Consider the following 18,610-nt stretch of genomic DNA (forward strand, 5'->3'; position numbering starts at 1 on the left):
CTGTGCTTGGTAGCCATTTATAAGACAACAGTATTTTACAAATATGTATCCACAGACCAGTGATGTGCAGTCACTAGAGGCAGGTGAGGCAGTGCTTCACCTTTCATATGGGCAAAAATATTTTTTTTTTTTATTGGCTTTAAAAAAAAAATTGTAATTTTTTTTTTCACAGCTAGATGTTGTGCAATGGAGAGGCACAAGCAGGTCTGCCCACCATTACACAACATGCTGCGCCATCTACTGGATGACAGTGGTTAAGATCATTGCATGGCCCATAAGTGCTTTATTTGAGGCAGTCCTATTAGGGCTGAACCAATCCAGCGAGAGGCATTAGTAAGTGGAACATAGGGTTGGGGCTGGATGTTAAATCATATAAAACAAAACAAAAACGGAAAAAAACAACTTTCATATATTTTGTTGCTGTCCTGTGAACCTGCTAGCTTTGCTAAAGTGAAAAAGAGAGTTCTGTTTTTCCCCTCTAAGTGCAGTGGAATGTTCCACTGTCACTTCCTGAATCCTTACAGAGCAGAAAGAGAGAGGCACAGAGAGCAATGTTTCTGTTCAGCCACATCTTATTGAAGTAAGATTTTACTGTAAGGGATTCTGTTAGTGAAAATGATAATTTAATGAACGTGGTTTAGTGTTTTTTACTCTTTTGTATTTTGTTTACTCAAACTTTACACCCACTAACTTAGCAGCTTGCCTCTGTACTTCACACTAAATTATAGACTAATTTTCTGAACTCTCTGTAGCTCTGCTGTTTTATTACTTTAAAATGCAGTGGTCCCCCCCTTGTGTGTGTGTGTGTGTGTCTCTCTCTCTCTCTATCCATCTCTCTCCTTATGTGTTGTTCTCCCCCATGGTCTCTTTCTCTCTCTCTGTCCCTTATGTAATGAAAGAATCTATAAGCATAATTTGCAGCATTAAAGTAAAAAGTATGTTTAAACATATTTTAATGGGCATGGATTTCTAGATCTCATAATCAGAGCAAGCATTGTGTTATCTGGCAAGAGTTTCTGTTACAATCCTTTTAGACTAAAATCAGATGTTTACTAAGTTGACCAGTTTTCCAAGACACCATTTAAAGGGACATGAAACCCATATGAAACCCATATGCAAATTTAACTAACTTTCCAATTTACATCTAATATCTCATTTTCTTCATTCTTTTGATGTCCTTTGTTGAAAATCATATCAAAATATGCTCAGTAGCTGCTGATTGGTGGCTGCACATAGATACCTCATGTGATTGGCTCACCCATGTGCATTGCTATTTCTTCAACAAAGGATATCTAAAGAATGAAGGCGTATCCTAGCCACTGCCTCACCAACCTCTGACGTCACTGCACGTCACTGCCACAGACAATACTGCTTCTACATCTGCTGCTATGCATTTCAGACATTGTGGTTTTCAGTACATTTAGAGTCAAGGCAAAGCGCGAGAGAAAGTACTAAAACATTAGACAAGAGTGGTTATTTGTTTGTTTTTCTTGATACAAGGTTTCCTGTGGACCTAATATAGACTGGGACATTAGCCTCTTTATAAGTCATCAAGCTATTTGTAGATAACTGATTTAGATACACTTTTGGATTTACAGTTATTAGAAATGGTAATGTCTACTTTTAAAATGGAGAAAAATAAGAATATTTGAATGCATTTTTTTAAAATAATAGATTAATATACATCAGCATTGCCTGCTTGTATCTGTTACTATTTATCCACGAAAGGGTTAAAGCATTAGTAACATATTAGGATTTTCTGCATAGAGTTTATGTGATTGGCATAGCATTTCTGTTTGTGATTTTAATTTATATCGCAGCAGATTGCAAACAAAATATAGGGAGAAAGATTATTGGAGTCTGCAGAAACACGGAAATAGACTGCACCCCCCCAAACCAGACTGGGAGTATGTACTGTTCCACTGCAGAACTCACTGTCCTGGGTACTCACCAGCACTCACAGACAGCTGCACAGCTCTGTGACTTAGGCAGTAAACTCAAGGCTAGCCTGGCAATTTAGGTGTGTAGGGCAGTTTAATTTTAGAGTTATTGCCTTGACTATTCACAGGATTTAAATTGGCATTTCATTCTTAGGTATAGCATTTTTATTTATGTGTATAGAGTTGAGAATAATCTGGTTGTCGTTTTGTGAGACCGAGCATTTTATTTTGTTCAGATGTAATCAGAAAGTAGTGTTTTATTCTCTACCCTCCTATAATACACAAAATAGATCTTCTTTATTTTATAAATATGGAGTAATTATTCTGATTCAGCTACATTATTAGTGCACATAATGGAAGAATGGAGCGTTGGAAATTGTAAGCTCTGATGTTTGAACACATGATCCCTTTCACTTATTAACCATGGCAGTCCCTGCAGATAAGGAAACCTACACTGTAATGGAGTTGTGAGGACAAAAATAATAAATTAGTTTTAACTTAGAGACAGTAAAGTCAAAATGATATTTTCATGATTCAGATAGAACAGGCAACAGCTTAAATAATTTACTTCTATTGTCAAATTTGTTTTGTTCTCTTGGTATCTCTTGTTTGAAAACAAACCTAGGTAGGCGTACAGGGCGTCAGAAGCATGCAGCAAGTGTCTTTAACATGCTATGGCAGCAGTGTTTGCAATTATTCATAACATGGCCACAAACTTTGTTGCAAACACTGCTACCTACTTAGAATGCTAGACCTGCACACTCCTGAGCCGACAATGAAAGTTTAAGGAGACACTAAACCTTATTTTATTCTTTCATGATTCAGATAGAGCAGGCAATTTTAAGCAACTTTTTAATTTACTCCTATTATCAATTTTTCTTTGTTCTCTTGTTATCTTTATTTAAAAAGCAGGAATGTAAAGCTTAGTAGCCGGCCCATTTTAGGTTCAGCACGCTGGATAGAGCTTGCTTATTGGTGACTACATTCAGCCAACCAATAAGCAAGCGTAACCCAAGTGCCAAACCAAAAACGGGCCGGCTCCTTAGCTTTATATTCCTGCTTTTTAAATAAAGATAGCAAGAGAACAAAGAAAAAAATATAATAGAGTGAATTAGAAAGTTGCTTCAAATTGCTGCGCTATCTGAATCATTAAATACAAAATTTGGATTTAGTATCCCTTTAATTTTAACTTTATGCAACAACCAGGTTTTTCTTTGTAAACTCATATTACAGTTTGTCCGAGAAGCTATTACATATTTATTGTTTTATTAAATTTAAGTAGACTTAAGTTTTAATAAACTCCGGCCATTCATTTGTGCAGTAGAGCTTTGTGACCCAAACAGCCCTTAAATAAAACAGAGGACATTTGAAATGCAATTAAAATAGTTTCTGTATGCAACTGTATTGTTATGATAATAAATACCACACGGTTCATTAACCCCATGGAACTAACACAGCCTCTGTCTAATTTAATAAGGAAATTCTTCTTCTTTTTTTAGTAATAACCTGAGTGAATATTAGAGTAGGGACAGGCCAATGTTTTAGTAGTTTTATTTGTATTTGGTAGTTAGCAGAGAAATATGATATATATAAATAATCTATAAAATAATTTACAAACTAAATTAGATTTGTCTTTACTCTTATAAGGATTTGCAAAGTAAACTACAACTAATTTTGCTAACCTGGGCTGTTTAAAGGAACAGTCTACTTTGACATTTATATTGTTTAAAAAGATAGAAAATTCCTTTAATACTCATTCCCCAGTTTTGCATAATCGGCGCGGTTGTATTAATATACTTTTTATATCCGTGATTACCTTTTATCTAAGCATCTGCAGACTGCCCTCTCATCTCAGTTCTTTTGACAGACTTGCATTTTGGCCAATCAGTGCTGACTGCTGCATAACTCCACAGGAGTGAACACAGTGTTATATATATATATATATATATATGGCACACATGAACTAGCACTGTCTATCTGGGAAAAACGGAAAAAGTCACTGAAATAAGAGACAGCCTTCAAGGGCTTAGAAAATTAGCATTTGAGTCTACCTAGGTTTAGTTTTTAACATAGAATACCAAGAGATCAAAGCAAATTTGATTATAAAAGTAAATTGGAAAGTTGTTACAAATTGCATGCTCCATCTGAATCATGAAAGTTTAATTTTAACTTTACTTTCCATTTAATTTTAAAGGAATGGGATTTTCAAAAATGTTATTTGTTCCTTGTAAGAGTCTATTTCAAAATGTAGTGCCGTACTTTTTTTTTTTTTTTTTTTTTTTTAAAGAATGGATATTTTGTGTGTGCTGGATAAATCTATTTCTGTAGGTGTTTTCCTATCAGCCAGTGAATACTGGACTAACTGCACTGGGGAATAAAAATACATCTATCTAATCCGTTTAAACGGGGATGTAATATTTCTATATTTGTGTTTTTTTGCAGTTGTCAGAAAATATAATTTATTTTATACAAATTTTCTGAAACGCAACTAGAAATAAAAACCCTGTATTTTATTTTGTGGACCACTTTTTTATACTGTAAAATGTATTTATTTCATAAATTGTATCTTGAGAGCAGCAGAGAAATTGCTGAACAGTTTTTCTTTAATTTATTAAATTTTAATTTGGTTTACCATATAGCAATAACGAATCATATATGTGCTATAGGTATATTTGCCCCAAACTATAGGCTAATAAGAGGTATAAATAAACATAAAATAGATATTAAAGGGAGGACGACATAAGGTAAGACTCATATGCACACTGAGGTATATTGTTGATGTCCTTAATGAAGAAATAGTGTTGATATTTTTTTATTTATTTTTTAATCTCCACTTAAGCTCAATTTAATAATTTTTTTTTTATAATCTCTTTGAAATTCCCCCATGAAGAAAACATATGCTACTTTCTTAATCGCATTGTTTTTCATTTAAGTGTGACTTGCTAAATAAGGGTGGCAAATTATTTTCCTTTTGATGTGAACATTTAATATATACTGACCTTGAAGAAAGAAAGAAAATGAATAGTTTATTCTAAATAAGAACAAAAGAAATTGCGCAAAATATTTCTCTGTGATTTTCTTTTTTTCTGTATAATGTCCGACTAAATCCTAAATTAATTGTGTTGAAAGGATTTTCTTGCTATGCTCAGTCATTTCATTATAAAGTTTATTGATGCTTTGATCTTAAAACAAAATCATAGTTAAATATATCCTTGTGTTAATAAAGTGCAAGTACTGTCATATGTGTATAGCCACATTAGTGTTATGGAGTTTGGCAGCACTTTTCAAATAATAATAATGATAATAATGAAATTATAATATGTGTATTTCTCTTACGCATTATGGAAAAAAAAATTCCTTGACATTGGTTTAACCACTCTATGCTGTTAGGAAATTCGATGCTGTCTTAACAGCGCTGGGCTTTAACGCCGTTAGGGCGGCTTGGAACGTCCTACCATATATGGTATCATGCAGCTTCTCCCTTTGGCGAAGGCAAGGATTGACCTGGGGGGCGTGCCTAGCAGCTTAGGCAGTCCTCCGTGAATTATTCCCGGACTTGAAATCACGCGATCGCATCGACAATTGCGTGATTTCATTTTTACTTAGTGTACTTTGTTCCAATGGGAACATTATAGTTAAAGTGGGCAATAAATAATGCAGATACTATATCCTTTATTTATACTTTATATTGAACTATTTAACACACATTTTAAGAGACCGTAAAATCAAAATTAAACTTTTATGATTCCAGTAGATTATGCCATTTTAAATAACTTTTTAATTTATATCTATTATCTAATTTGCTTCATTCTGTTGGTATCCTTTGTTGAAAGGCATACCCAGGTTAGGCTTAAGAGCAGCAAAGCACTACTGAAAGCTAACTGCTGATTGGTGTTGCACATATATGCTTCTTTTCATTGACTTACAAGATGTGATCAGCTCGCTCTCAGTAGTGGTGCATTGTTGTTCTTAACAATGGATACCAATAAAATGAACCAAATTTGGTGATAAAGGTAAATTACAAAGTTACATTTGTATGTTACATCTGAACCATGAAAGAAAAATGTTGGTTTACATGTCCCTTTAATGATCAGTATGAATTGTACAGCAGTTTGTTTAAAAATCATTTTATTTTTATTTTCTTCATTTATGTGATTCAGATTTTTGACATTATATAAAAAAAATTGCTGTTAGACTGCTTTGTAATTTCAGGGTAGAATGAATCGTAAAATATAGTGATCAGTTACGACAGGTTATAACGTGCTTTGTTTGACAAAAATACATATATCTACTAATATGGTAACCTAGGTAACTGTCTGAAAGACACATATCTTGCAAACGTGACTTTAAGAATGAAGCAAAACATTTTCAATGTTATTTTCCCAAGGACACAAAGTAGCTGTTTGTACTAATATAGATTTATTGTGAAGCCTTAGGGAAACACTTCTATAAATCTCATTTAACGTCATTAAGCTATTTGCATCATGCAGTAACTGTAAAACATATAGAGATGTAGATCAGCTGTGATCTGTTATTTCTTGAGATTGAGAATGGTCTTTTTTTCCTTACACTTTTGTAGATATTAATTTAGCTAAATGTTTATGACAAAAAATGTTTACTTTTAACTCCCACACACTTATCTGAATGAATATTTTCCATTATATGTATATATATATATTTACTAGTCCTAAAGCCCGTGTACACACGCCATTTTCTGCAATGCAGCTGTTTCACCTTCCTGCCAGGTCACAACCCCGCCATGCTCCGTCCCGCCCAGTCCCACCCCTGCCACGGCTGCTCCCGTCTGGCCACGCCCCTGGTACTGCCGCTCTGCAGGCCACGCCCCCAATACTGCTGCTCTGCATGCCACGCCCCCATCACACCCGCTCCCGCCCAACCTCTCTGCTGTCTGATCCTCACAGACTGATCCTTTGTTAAGGTGTTGACGGCCAGCTATGTTTTTCCTCGCACAGTTTCTACTGCGCATGACGGCTTCGGACAAACATACCTGGCCTTTTATTATATAGGATTTATATACATACACATATACATGCATACATATTTCTGGCTGGGAAATAAATTGATGCGGCCTTGTACTGTAATATGTTCTTCCCTTTAATTAATTTATTCCCAATGATCAATTTTACTTTTATTTTGTCATTTGAAATAGCTGCTTTTCCCTGTTAAAACTACTGCCTCTACTGAAAATATAAATATTTTTGTATTCTCTGAAGAAAAGCTATGTAATCAGCAGCAGATCATTTGGAGTGACAGACACTAAAATATTAATTTTCAGTTGCTCTCTATAAGTATCGGCTTTTATGCATAGACAGAGATAAGATAAGATTTGTGTATAGAGGAATAAAGAAGATGTTTGCACTTTATACAAACTCAGCCCATTCAGAGCCCGATTACGAGTGAAGCCCAAACATTTGTGCACAAGCAATAAGGTCACTGCCCTGTATTTTTACAGGCAGTAACTGGTGTTACATATTCCCTGTCTCGGAATGTTATTGAAAGCTAAGCTTTGTGTTTCTACAGGCCCGCAGCAAGGGGTGGCGACTTGTTCTCGCCCCAGGGTGATTTTCACACCATTTCCGCTTCAGTTTCAGTGTTCAGTAGTCCTGTGGGAGAGCGGTAGCAATAATACAAACAGTTGTGTAGTTTTTGTACCAATATACAAGCTTTTACATTGTTTTCATATGTAGCTATGAGTTTTCTATCAGTGTGCAATACCTGTCAATACGCATGAATAATGGGACGCAATTATTTGTCGTATTTCTTTTTGATTGAAGTGAAAGTAAATTTTAACAAACTGGATTAATGCTATGGATTCACCTTGTATCAAATTATGTAGTCTCTAACTTATTTTTTTTAAAATGAGTTTCTAATTTGTATGTTTGCTCGATCCTACCGTCTTGTAGGTTCCTCCGCCCCTGCTTGTTTCCTGGTTTTGGAGTTTTTCGCGTAAGTGCGGTCCCACCCGCTCTATACGTGGTCATCTGTGCTTGCTCTCGTTCAAGATTGATGACAAATTTTGTAACTTGCTCCAATCATTGTGTGCGGATGCAGTTACGTAATTGGCTGGGTTTGCCTGTTCAGTTCAATGCGCATGCGTGTCTCATGAACGCGCTTCTATACTCAGAGTTAATTGAGTGAGTAGCGCACGTGCATTTGAACATTTGGGACGTAAACTGAAGCTTCACAGACGCACTGGGGGACCAATCAATTAGTTGTAGCGAGATTCGTCATCTCAAAACTTGTAAGATTGTAAGGTAAATAACTATGCTAAAGAAACTTCTTTTAAAAAAAATGATGAATTAAAGTCATAATATTTAAAGATGTATTTTTATGTCCGCGTTATAAAGCTGATCGATAGTTGACTTTCACTTTAAGTGTAGCAATACACATGACTTGACCAAGCACGAACGTGTATTGTTGATATTTTCTAACCTAAATGATAGTTTCTCTTGCCTAGAGCCAACCTATATAATTTAAGTAAGTTAGTAATTTGCCAGCTCTTTGTACAAACACACAGACTGTTTTGAAGAAGTTGATTGAAACTGTATTTGGCAAATCTAGATTGGCTTTGTTCAGCGAACATTATTATAGCTCTTTGGCAGCGATCAAGACATTCACTTAATTTGAAAACCGTGAGCTAGAATAGCAAAACAGGCTCACTGTAATCTGAGGCAGTGATTTGTAAAAGACTTCCAGAAATGCACACGCCGATTCCAAATTCTATGCTTCCTTTGTTTTTGGCTTCATGGATGTTCAACAAACATAAAACCATTGTGTCTGCATTACATTTGTTGATACAATTTTAGATCTGTTATGTTCTTTTATTAGTATATAATTAGGAATGTTTGTGGAATGTTGGAGAAATCACAAAAGTTCAAACACACGTAACATAGAAGGAAAATCATAGGCTTAGGGGATTTTTTGTGCCTAAAAAGTATCCTTTATACACAACTTTTGTTTAACCAGTATTGATCATTCAGAATAATATTGTCTAAATCTTTACACCTTTACAGTTTCTAGTTAAAGGGACATTCTTATGTAAAAATTTATTAAAGGGATAGTAAAGTCAAAATTAAACTTGCAAGATTCCGATAGAGCCGATAATTGTAAGACACTTTTAATTAACTTCTATTTTCAAATGTGCTTTGTTCTCTTGATATCGCTTGTTCAAAAAGAATACGCACATATCCTACACTAGTGGGAGCTGCTGCTAATTGGTGCCTGCACACATTTGTCTCTTTTGATTGGCTGGCTAGATGTGTTCATCTTGCTGCCAGTAGTGCAATGCTGTTCCTTCAGCAAAGGATAACAAGAGAACAAAGCAAATTTGATAATGGAAGTAAGAGGAGAAATTTGCTTAAAAATATTTATGTTCTATCCAAACCTTGAAAGAAAATGTTGGGGTTTCCTGTCCCTTTAACATTGCAATTAAACATTTGTGATACAGATAGCATAACATGCAATTTTAAGAAACTTTTCAGTTTATTTCTGTTAACAAATTTTACTATGTTCACTTGGTATCCTTTGTTGAAAAGCATACATATGTTTGCTCAGGAGTTGCAGTGCACTAGTGGGAACTAGCTGCTTATTAGTGGCTGCACTTATATGCCTCTTGGCATTGGCTCTCCAGATGTGTCCAGCTAGATCCCAGTAGCTAGTAGTAGTTGCTCTGAAGCTAACTTTAACTGTGTTTTTAATATCTTTGCAGGGGTTAAACAGTTATTTTCAAGCAATAGTGCAATAATAAAATGCATAACTTTCTTTTTTTATTTTTGCATTATTATAGTCATACTCCTTTGTCACTCCATATGAGGGTATAGCCGGTGAGCAAATGAGAATCAAAAATACATGTATGGTCAACTACTGGAATAAATAGAGAGAGACAGTGTTCATAGAGTGCAACTTTGAGTATGTTTTTAACCTTCAACAATCCCATAAGTTTTGTAATTGTTGTTTAGCCAGCCCACTAAATTACCTGCATATTCATCTCCCTGTATTGTCCCTTAGTGGCTGCACTAGGCATATAAATGAACACTAAAGTCATATATGATTGATTGAGCACCCTTCAAAATTATGTAACAACATTTACAACAATTCTGGCAATTCTTTTTTTTTTTTTTAATTAAAGTTTTTTATTGAAGTTGTGAGATTAACAAGCAGTAGAGAAACAAACATAATTCGTCCAGAGGCAGGTAATTACATCCAAGTCAAGTGCAGGTTACAGAGTCACATCTTATTCCAATAGAGCATAAGAGAAAGCATGGACGAATCAGAATTGAACTTCACTTTTATAAATATAATAGATAGTATATGTATCCCGAAGCAACAGAAGAACACCTCTGTACAATCTAAGTTAATCATAGTGTAACAAGGGGATATGGCTTATGTTTCGGTCACTCTTGGACCATAGTATGAGGGGGAGGGAATGCAGCGGGCGAGAGCCGCTCGTATTAAAGAGGGGGGAAAGGGAAGGGATGGAGGGGCGGAGCCAACTAAGGTATATCAGTAAATTAACAGGAAACTAATGAGGAGCGATATGAGGGCGATTAATATAAATGGTATGGGTGAATAAGGTACAACAAACCATCCAAGATCACACACAGGGAGCTCAGTGAATTCGGAAATATACTATGGTATTAATACTTCCTATGGCAGGTCTAATGTAAGTGAAAACTCTCCATACCTCCTAATTAATAGGTCTGTAAATATAGAATGTATGATAGTGCTGGTTTCTGCTATAAGTCCTATCGCCCCGGCCGTAGGCAACAGAACCAAACTATATGCATAGAATAGCGCTACAAAACTTGGTTGTAATAATATGACCTAGATAATGAAGTTATGTAGGGAGGAGTTTAACAAAAGTAATATCTTATTAAATATCTCTAAAATATTCATATATTAAAACCATTGGGACACCAAACCACATGTTGTGTAAGTTGGTGAGTATCACAGAGTGTAGTAAATAATGAAAACTATTTACTTGTAATCACACTGCAAATTATAGAGTAGTACTAAAAACTAAACTATTACAGTCTGATTCCCAAATTAGTCTTTAAGGAGAGTGGATCTGGAAATGTGATCATAGTGAGGGCTGATTGACATATATCATATATTAAGTCCAGACATTTGTTAAAACATACTAACCAAGTAAAGTATTTTACAAGGGTACAAATATCTGAAATAATTAATTATAGAGCTTATATGGATACATAATATTGGGTAATAAGCCTATCTGAAATTGAGTAACAAGACATATCCTCAGTAATATCTATATTGGGCGCAATATATACTACTTATGCATCTAATGTGTCTAAAACTGCTATGAATCATGTATAGGAGCAGGGGATGCAGGGCTCTGATAATAAAATAGCAGAGAAACCTATGAGGATCGAATGCCATGAAGAAGCAAGGTTGTACATTCTGTTAAGGAGACCCTCCCTTAAGGCAATTTAAATCCTAATAACAACCTTCTCCTATAAAACAATTGTGCCATATATATTGCGGTATCATATGTAGAGTTATGGAAGCTGGACTTCTGGGGAGAAAGTAGTGAAGATAGCGTGAGAAGATTAAATCAACTTACTTAAAAATTGACCACGCAGTGAGCTTGATGCCTTGGAGTAAATAGCGTGGGGAATTCTAGGACTGGTTACAGAAGTGCCATGGGTGTTATAGTGTCGTGTTGCCACTTATCATATATTAAATGGGTTCCCTTATAAAAGGGAGCAGAGGGAGCAGGGTACTCTGAAATAAGGACACTCTGAGGCTAACCTCCACAAAGTCAGCTATAACATAAACATTGCAACCTCCCTAAACCAGGGGTGTCCAAACTTTGCTCTCCAGAGGTTTTGGAACTACATTTCCCATGATGCTCAGCTAGATAAAATGCTGGCTGAGCATCATCGGAAATGTAGTTCCAAAACCTCTGGAGAGCAAAGTTTGGACACCCCTGCCCTAAACAGAGGGACAAACAAAATTAAACAGAGAGGGATTGAACATTACAGGTTATTAAATTGTTGAGCAACTTGAGTAAGTGTTTCATGTTTAACCCACAACTCTAAACAACGGAGGCATAGTGATACACGTGTGCAGGGGATTTTTACCGTGGGCTGCTAGTGAAGCTAACTTGGCTGATAATGATAGCCATTAAAAAGATTAACTAAAATTGGGGGACAAAGAGCCTATAAAGCAGGACCCCTTGATAGAATCCTTAAATAAAACATTTGTGCCACTAACTGTGTAATCAAGCACATGAATTGTTGCTGGAGCATAAGGAAGGTGGTAGAGAGGCCTATTAAATCAAAGGGCTTCTCAGTGTTGAAGAAAAAAATGAAAAGAAAAATAATTAAATAAGTGAATAAAATAATAAACACAATTAATGAGCATAAACATGGTAACTCCATAAAAACAATCTTAATATAAGACTAACTCAGTTTCCAATACCCCCTGCACATGTATTTATACATAGACATGAAACATAGGTCCAAGCAGCTTATCTGGGTTAGCTGGTATGTTGATCGCTAAACAGATTGTAGCTCTATCTAGGAGTATTAAAGCACCTCTGACAAACTAAAGAGGTGGAAAATAGGAATAATATAACCATGAAAACAGGGTTGCTAAGGAGGGTATGTGTGGCCATAATATAAACAGAGCACCTTAGACACGTAACATCAGATAACCATAGCCTAGTAATTTAGAATTGCTTATTCACCCTGCTGGATGGATTCAGTCTAAAGACCCCAGTATTATTTAAACCTGTTCCATAAGGGTGCGTGAGTCTCTCATAGCTGTAAAATCAGAAGCAGTGTGATATTAACCCACACCTGGGTCTGAGCGGAAGCAATATGGGTAGCAGATTCATAAAAGTTAGCAATCCTGACAGCATTCCCGCCCATAAAGTCACAGAAACAACTGTTCAGTAATATCATGTGTCCATGTGCAGTACATATGGCTCTTGACTGCGTGGAATAGGTCTGAATAACATGCTTTAAGGTGAGGCAATAGGTGCGGGTATGTGTAGCGATCTAGTTGTATGGCATCAAAAGCGTGATTGCAGCATACACAAAGAGGGTCACAGCCACGTAAGCCTCTCAGACTCATTCTATGCTGTCAACAATTGTTCTGTACTTTAACCTATGCCCCGCAGCCGGTTCACTCCCCACTCTGGACGGACTTACTGTTATGAGGAACTCATAGAGCCTGCAACCAAAGGTCCAGATTGCGCTCCTATTATGCAGGCTAGAGGGGTGGTGGAAATCCCTCTCTCCATGTGATAGTAGACCGAGGACAGCTCCGTGGGTCGCTCCCCTAGATCCATCCGCGTATTCGTTCCGCTTGTCGTCTGTAGATAATTCCGGTAAGGCAGGCTGGAACTTCGGCATTTTCATATTGGTGTGCAGCTTTTCAGCATCTGAGTCACAGTAAAGCTCACACAGACCTGTCGGTACGTGACTCTCCGGCACTTTCAGGGGTTGCGACTTAGTTTCCAAACAGAGCTCAAGTCGGTAGCTGCCATCTTGTCTGTCATGCAGGGCACAGCGCTGCTCACGGAATTGCGCCAGCAGCTGGCCCATTGTTGAAAAATGATCCTCCAGGATTCTAGAGGCATTATCCTCAAATCTGTGCATATGCCGCCTCCAGGTCCATCTTAGGATGCGAAAGTAGGAGAGGAGCTCCACAAACGTTAGGAGGGATCGTATCCTCGTTGCTTAGTTATACAGGGGAAGGCCCCAGAGCGAGGTGCTCCTTCAATAGTTTCACAGCTCAAAGCAAAGTTTTGCCTGTCTCCCAGGGCCCTAGCAGATGTAAGTGGTCATTAATTTCTGTATATTTTAGCCAATAAATCTGGTCCAGGGTAGATATTTGTATACCTTTAATCAGATATAGCAGGAGAGCTCCTAGCTTACACGTCTGCTCCCTTTGGTGTCGGGCTCCGCCCCCCCTGGCAATTCTTTTTCAATGTTTTATAGCCCACTAGTCCAGGGACCTGTATCCTTACATATATTTTCCCATTTGTGTGACCAATTAGGGACAAAATTATAAATGAGTTCCTAGCAGTCTCAATGACCAAGCAATAACTATATAGCATATTGCAGGGGTCATGGTTCGGGTGACATTGGAAAACTCCCATTTGTGGAGTTAAACTGCAGGCATTTACTGTATATAATATAGCATTTAATAGATAATTGCATTTGAGTTTAATGTTTCTTTAAATGTTCAGAACACAGAATGTTATAAAGCCACTGACACATTTTAGCACTTGACTTGCCACGAATTTGCCTTGCATGAAGATGATGTCTACATTAACTAATGTGAAATTTATCCCTGCTTTTTCTAAGCTAAATATGTATTCTGTTTACAGCTACTGTTATCATCATATTGTTATAATTCATTGTAAAATAACAGTATTTGATTTTTTATATATATAAAAAAAAATTTTTTTTAGGGAAAATCAAAGTGGCTGTGAACTACGGAGGAGACCCAATTCCTAAAAGCCCTTTCACTGTGGGAGTTGCTGCCCCACTGGACCTTAGCAAAGTGCGAATTGATGGACTAGAGAGTCGTAAGTTAACACATTCATGTCCAACCTAGTGGGTATTTGTTTTTGCTTTTTAAACATCAAAGTAATGTATTTTTATTTATACACTTTAAATATTTACTTTTTTAGTTAACATCATTTTTGTATTCATGTATTTGTGTCTATGCCCAACACATTTTGAGTTTAAAGGGTTACTAAACCCAAATTCTTTCTTTCCCGATTCAGATTGCATGCTCTATGAATCGTGAAAGAAAAAAATTGGGTTTAGTATCCCTTTAATGACCCTTTAGAGATACTCAGAGTATTGGTTGTCTTGCATATATTTGTTGACGAAATTAAATGGCTAATGCAGGAAATTTATGAATAAACATGTTCCTCAGAGCTAGAATGTATAGGTAGGTGGTTCATGCCATTGTTGGGTTTACAAAAGACTATAATAAAAATGAGGCCCCTGCCCATGAAATTTCCATCTGCCAAGGGGTAGTACAAGGTGACTTGATGAAAAAGGTGAGGGTTCTGAGATAAGTAAACAGAGACAGAGGTTGATATAAGTTGATATACGTTGTAAACGTTCCTGAATAGTAGTGTTTTAGGGATCATTTGAAGCTCTGAAAGCTTCTGGCAAGTCCTGTGGCATATTGTCTATCAAATAACCAACCTACAATTCTATAAGAAATTCCTTATGCCTGCAGGAGTGGAAGTTGGCAAAGACCAGGAGTTCCTCATAGACACAAAGGGAGCAGGTGGACAAGGTAAACTAGATGTGAAGATTGCCAGCCCATCTATGAAAGCTGTACCCTGTTTGGTTGAACCAGTTCCTGGTAAAGAATGCAGTACGGTAAAATATATTCCAAAGGAAGAAGGTGTTTATAACGTGGATGTGAGCTACGATGGGAATCCAATTCTGGGGAGTCCATACGTGGTAGAAGCAACTTTACCCGCCCCGATCCACAAAGGTAATAAACATACAGATAATAAAATATCTTACTGTTGCTTTTAAGCCGCATACTAATAGCACTGAAAGCAAGAACAACTTTTGTAATAATTCAGATACACAACAAAACACAATAAATTATCAAGGCAAAATTCCACCCTCTAATAGTTGACAGATATCAGTCTCTCTTTGAGCCATATATTAATAAAAAATAGTACTGAAAACAATCCACACAGGCCAAGCCAAGTCTGATAAGTATATGCACAAAAGTGTAAGAATCCAGCTTCCCTCTGCAGAGCTTAGGCATTATAGGCCATTACGACTGCTACAGACACTTTCTCTCTTGTGAGTGTGTTCTACAGTTTCTTTTAAAAAAAAATTCATATAAATAATCTCTAAGAAAAAAAAATGCTTAGAAAAAATCCAAAAGAATCTATTTCTTTGTCTGTTAGTTTCAGTATTTAGGAAAAGCATTACTTGATGATGTAAATATATTATAAAGAATAAATCTTTAAAAATTAAATGGGAAGCCTGTATGCACACTCCAATTTTATCAATAAATAAAAAGTAAAATGTCTTTAGGGAAAATGATTGTCAATTAAAACTAGCAGACAAAAACAAATAAAAAGTTTTTTTTTAAAAAAAATGTTTGCTTCTAAATTCTTTTTAGGGAAAAATAAATACATTTGACTTATCTTTTGAGCTTCCAAATCTGTTGAGGTATTTTTTTACAACCTCTGGAGACCATTTCATCTATCAGTTTACTAGAAGTTGAAATTTGGTCAACAGTTAATGTTACATTTTGTTTTTGTTACTGTGCTAAAATTGGTTTGTGTTAATCTGATTTAGGTTAAGGCATATGGCCCAGGTCTTAAAGGAGGTCTTGTTGGGAAACCTGCAGAATTCACAATTGACACCAAAGGAGCGGGCACAGGAGGGCTAGGGCTAACAGTTGAAGGTCCATGTGAAGCCAAAATTGAATGTTCTGACAATGGAGATGGTACATGTTCAGTTTCTTACCTCCCAACTACACCTGGTGAATATTTTGTTAACATCCTCTTTGAAGAAATTCACATTCCTGGTTCACCATTCCAAGCTGACATTGAAATGCCGTTTGATCCCCAAAAAGTGGTCGCCACAGGCCCTGGTCTTGAACATGGTAAAGTTGGAGAAGCTGGCTTGATTCATGTGGACTGCTCTGAAGCAGGTCCTGGAGATCTTGCTGTAGAAGCAGTGTCTGATTCTGGTTCAAAAGCAGAAGTCTACGTTCAGGATAACAAGGATGGAACCTATGCAGTTACTTATGTACCACTTTTTGCCGGCATGTATACATTGACTATGAAATATGGAGGAGAGCAGGTGCCAAAGTTTCCTACTCGGGTAAAAGTTGTACCCAGCTGTGGGACACCAGAAAAATCAAAGTGTTTGGGCCAGGAATTGAAGGAGGAGGTGGGTAAGTAAAGCTCACATTTTTAAGTCAATGTATTGAATAAGCCTAAAATTGATTGTATGAGAACTTGCTATCAATCTTATTTTAAATATTCAAAAGGGTATTTTTTCTTAAAATAGTGAGTCTCCTAAAGATCTTCACATGTGGGATTTACATTCCAGAGCTTTTTTTCCCACCAAACCTTCCAGTAATACCCCCTGCAAAAAATCAATAACCTAGAACACTTGTCTTATTGTTTGGCAAAATTAACTATCTATCCAAGATGTCTCCCAATGCAGTAAATTTGCAGTTGAGCATTCATTTGGTCTTTATATCATATGCCATGTACTACTTTTTGAGATGAGGATGTCCAAGCTTTTAACATGAAGGGCCACCACTGCATTTTTATTTGAATTGGAGGGTTGGCTATGCCAATTTTAGAGCTATTAAAATAAAACCCATATGTGTATGTATATACACTTTACTTTGTAAAACCTGGTGAATTCTCTAAACGTACTCAGAAATACCCTGACCAGCTTGTTCAACCATTCCATCTATACCCATGCACCCACCTAACTCACCCCAGTGTCCAAATTTTGACCATAAGAGAAAGTGAACTAAAAATTAAACCGTCCCCGATTCAGTAGAGCGTGCTGTTTTTTTTAAACAACGTTCCAAATTAACCTTTATTATCACATTTGCATTTTTTTTCTCTGGTATACTTTGTTGAAAGAGTAAACCTAGGAATGCTGATTGGAACTTAGGGACGTGTCAAAACAATTTTTTTGCAGTCTATGGCAGCAATGTTGGCAACTATGTTCTATAAACATTGTTTGCAAACTTTACTGCCAGATGCCTAAAAATTTGCCTGCTCCTGAGCTTACCTAACTTTACTCTTAGGTGTAATATAATTAAATTGGAAAGTTGTTTAAAATGTCATGCTGTATCCAATCAATATTAAGTTTATAATCTTGACTTTTAGCTTCCCAGTCTTGGACAGCTTATCTATTCTTGTTGAGGATATTTAGGAGAGATGCATTGTATATATGGAGATATCTAACTTTAGATACAATTTACAACATAAATACCTTTAAAAGATACACATGGGTTGATATTACAATTTCTTGATAACGTACCTGTTATTGAGCTTTGATACAGGATATTCACAATATCATATTCCCTATATTTTGAACATCAAATGTAAACATAGTTTGTTTGTTTCTTTGTACGGGTTTTGGGTCTACCAGTGTTATTGGTCTGTTTCCAGTAACATTTCACCATACTAAAACACAGATGTTTGATAGCTGTTATTCACTCTTTCCTTGGAATTAATTGAAGGACCAGTAAATACAGTAGATTTGCACAATCAACAAGTGCTTGAATAAAAAGTTTTAAAATTTGTCTATTTCCCACTCCCCCCTGTATCAGGTGACAGCCATTAGCCAATCACAAATGCATATAGGTATATTCTGTAAATTCTTGCACATGCTCAGTAGGAGCTGGTGACACAAAAAGTGTCAATATAAAAGACAGTGCACATTGTGTTAAGGGAAGTTAATTAGAAAGTTGTTTAAAATTGCCGCTGCCCTCTATCGAAATCATGAAAGTTTAATTTGACTTGAGTGTCTTCTTTTTAAAAAAAATAATATATATATATATTTAGCATAAGTTAAACTTCATATAAAATAAAGTAATTCATGAAATAAAAAAGACCTGCGTAAGGAAGAAAATAAACCTAATAATAACAA

The 18,610-nt window shown here is 36.2% G+C and overlaps 1 protein-coding gene across 1 annotated transcript in view; it reads left to right on the forward strand.

The window, feature by feature from the left end:
* The window catches only part of FLNB (filamin B), a 341,931-nt gene that overhangs the window by 201,400 nt on the left and 121,921 nt on the right, over positions 1-18,610 (forward strand). Inside the window, 5 exon segments of the mRNA XM_053720866.1 lie at positions 14,407-14,523; positions 15,192-15,445; positions 15,668-15,679; positions 16,283-16,834; positions 16,837-16,909. Coding sequence (XP_053576841.1) covers positions 14,407-14,523; positions 15,192-15,445; positions 15,668-15,679; positions 16,283-16,834; positions 16,837-16,909 — 1,008 coding nt within the window.

The sequence above is a fragment of the Bombina bombina genome, chromosome 7 (assembly GCF_027579735.1).
Source record: "Bombina bombina isolate aBomBom1 chromosome 7, aBomBom1.pri, whole genome shotgun sequence".
Taxonomy (NCBI): domain Eukaryota; kingdom Metazoa; phylum Chordata; class Amphibia; order Anura; family Bombinatoridae; genus Bombina; species Bombina bombina.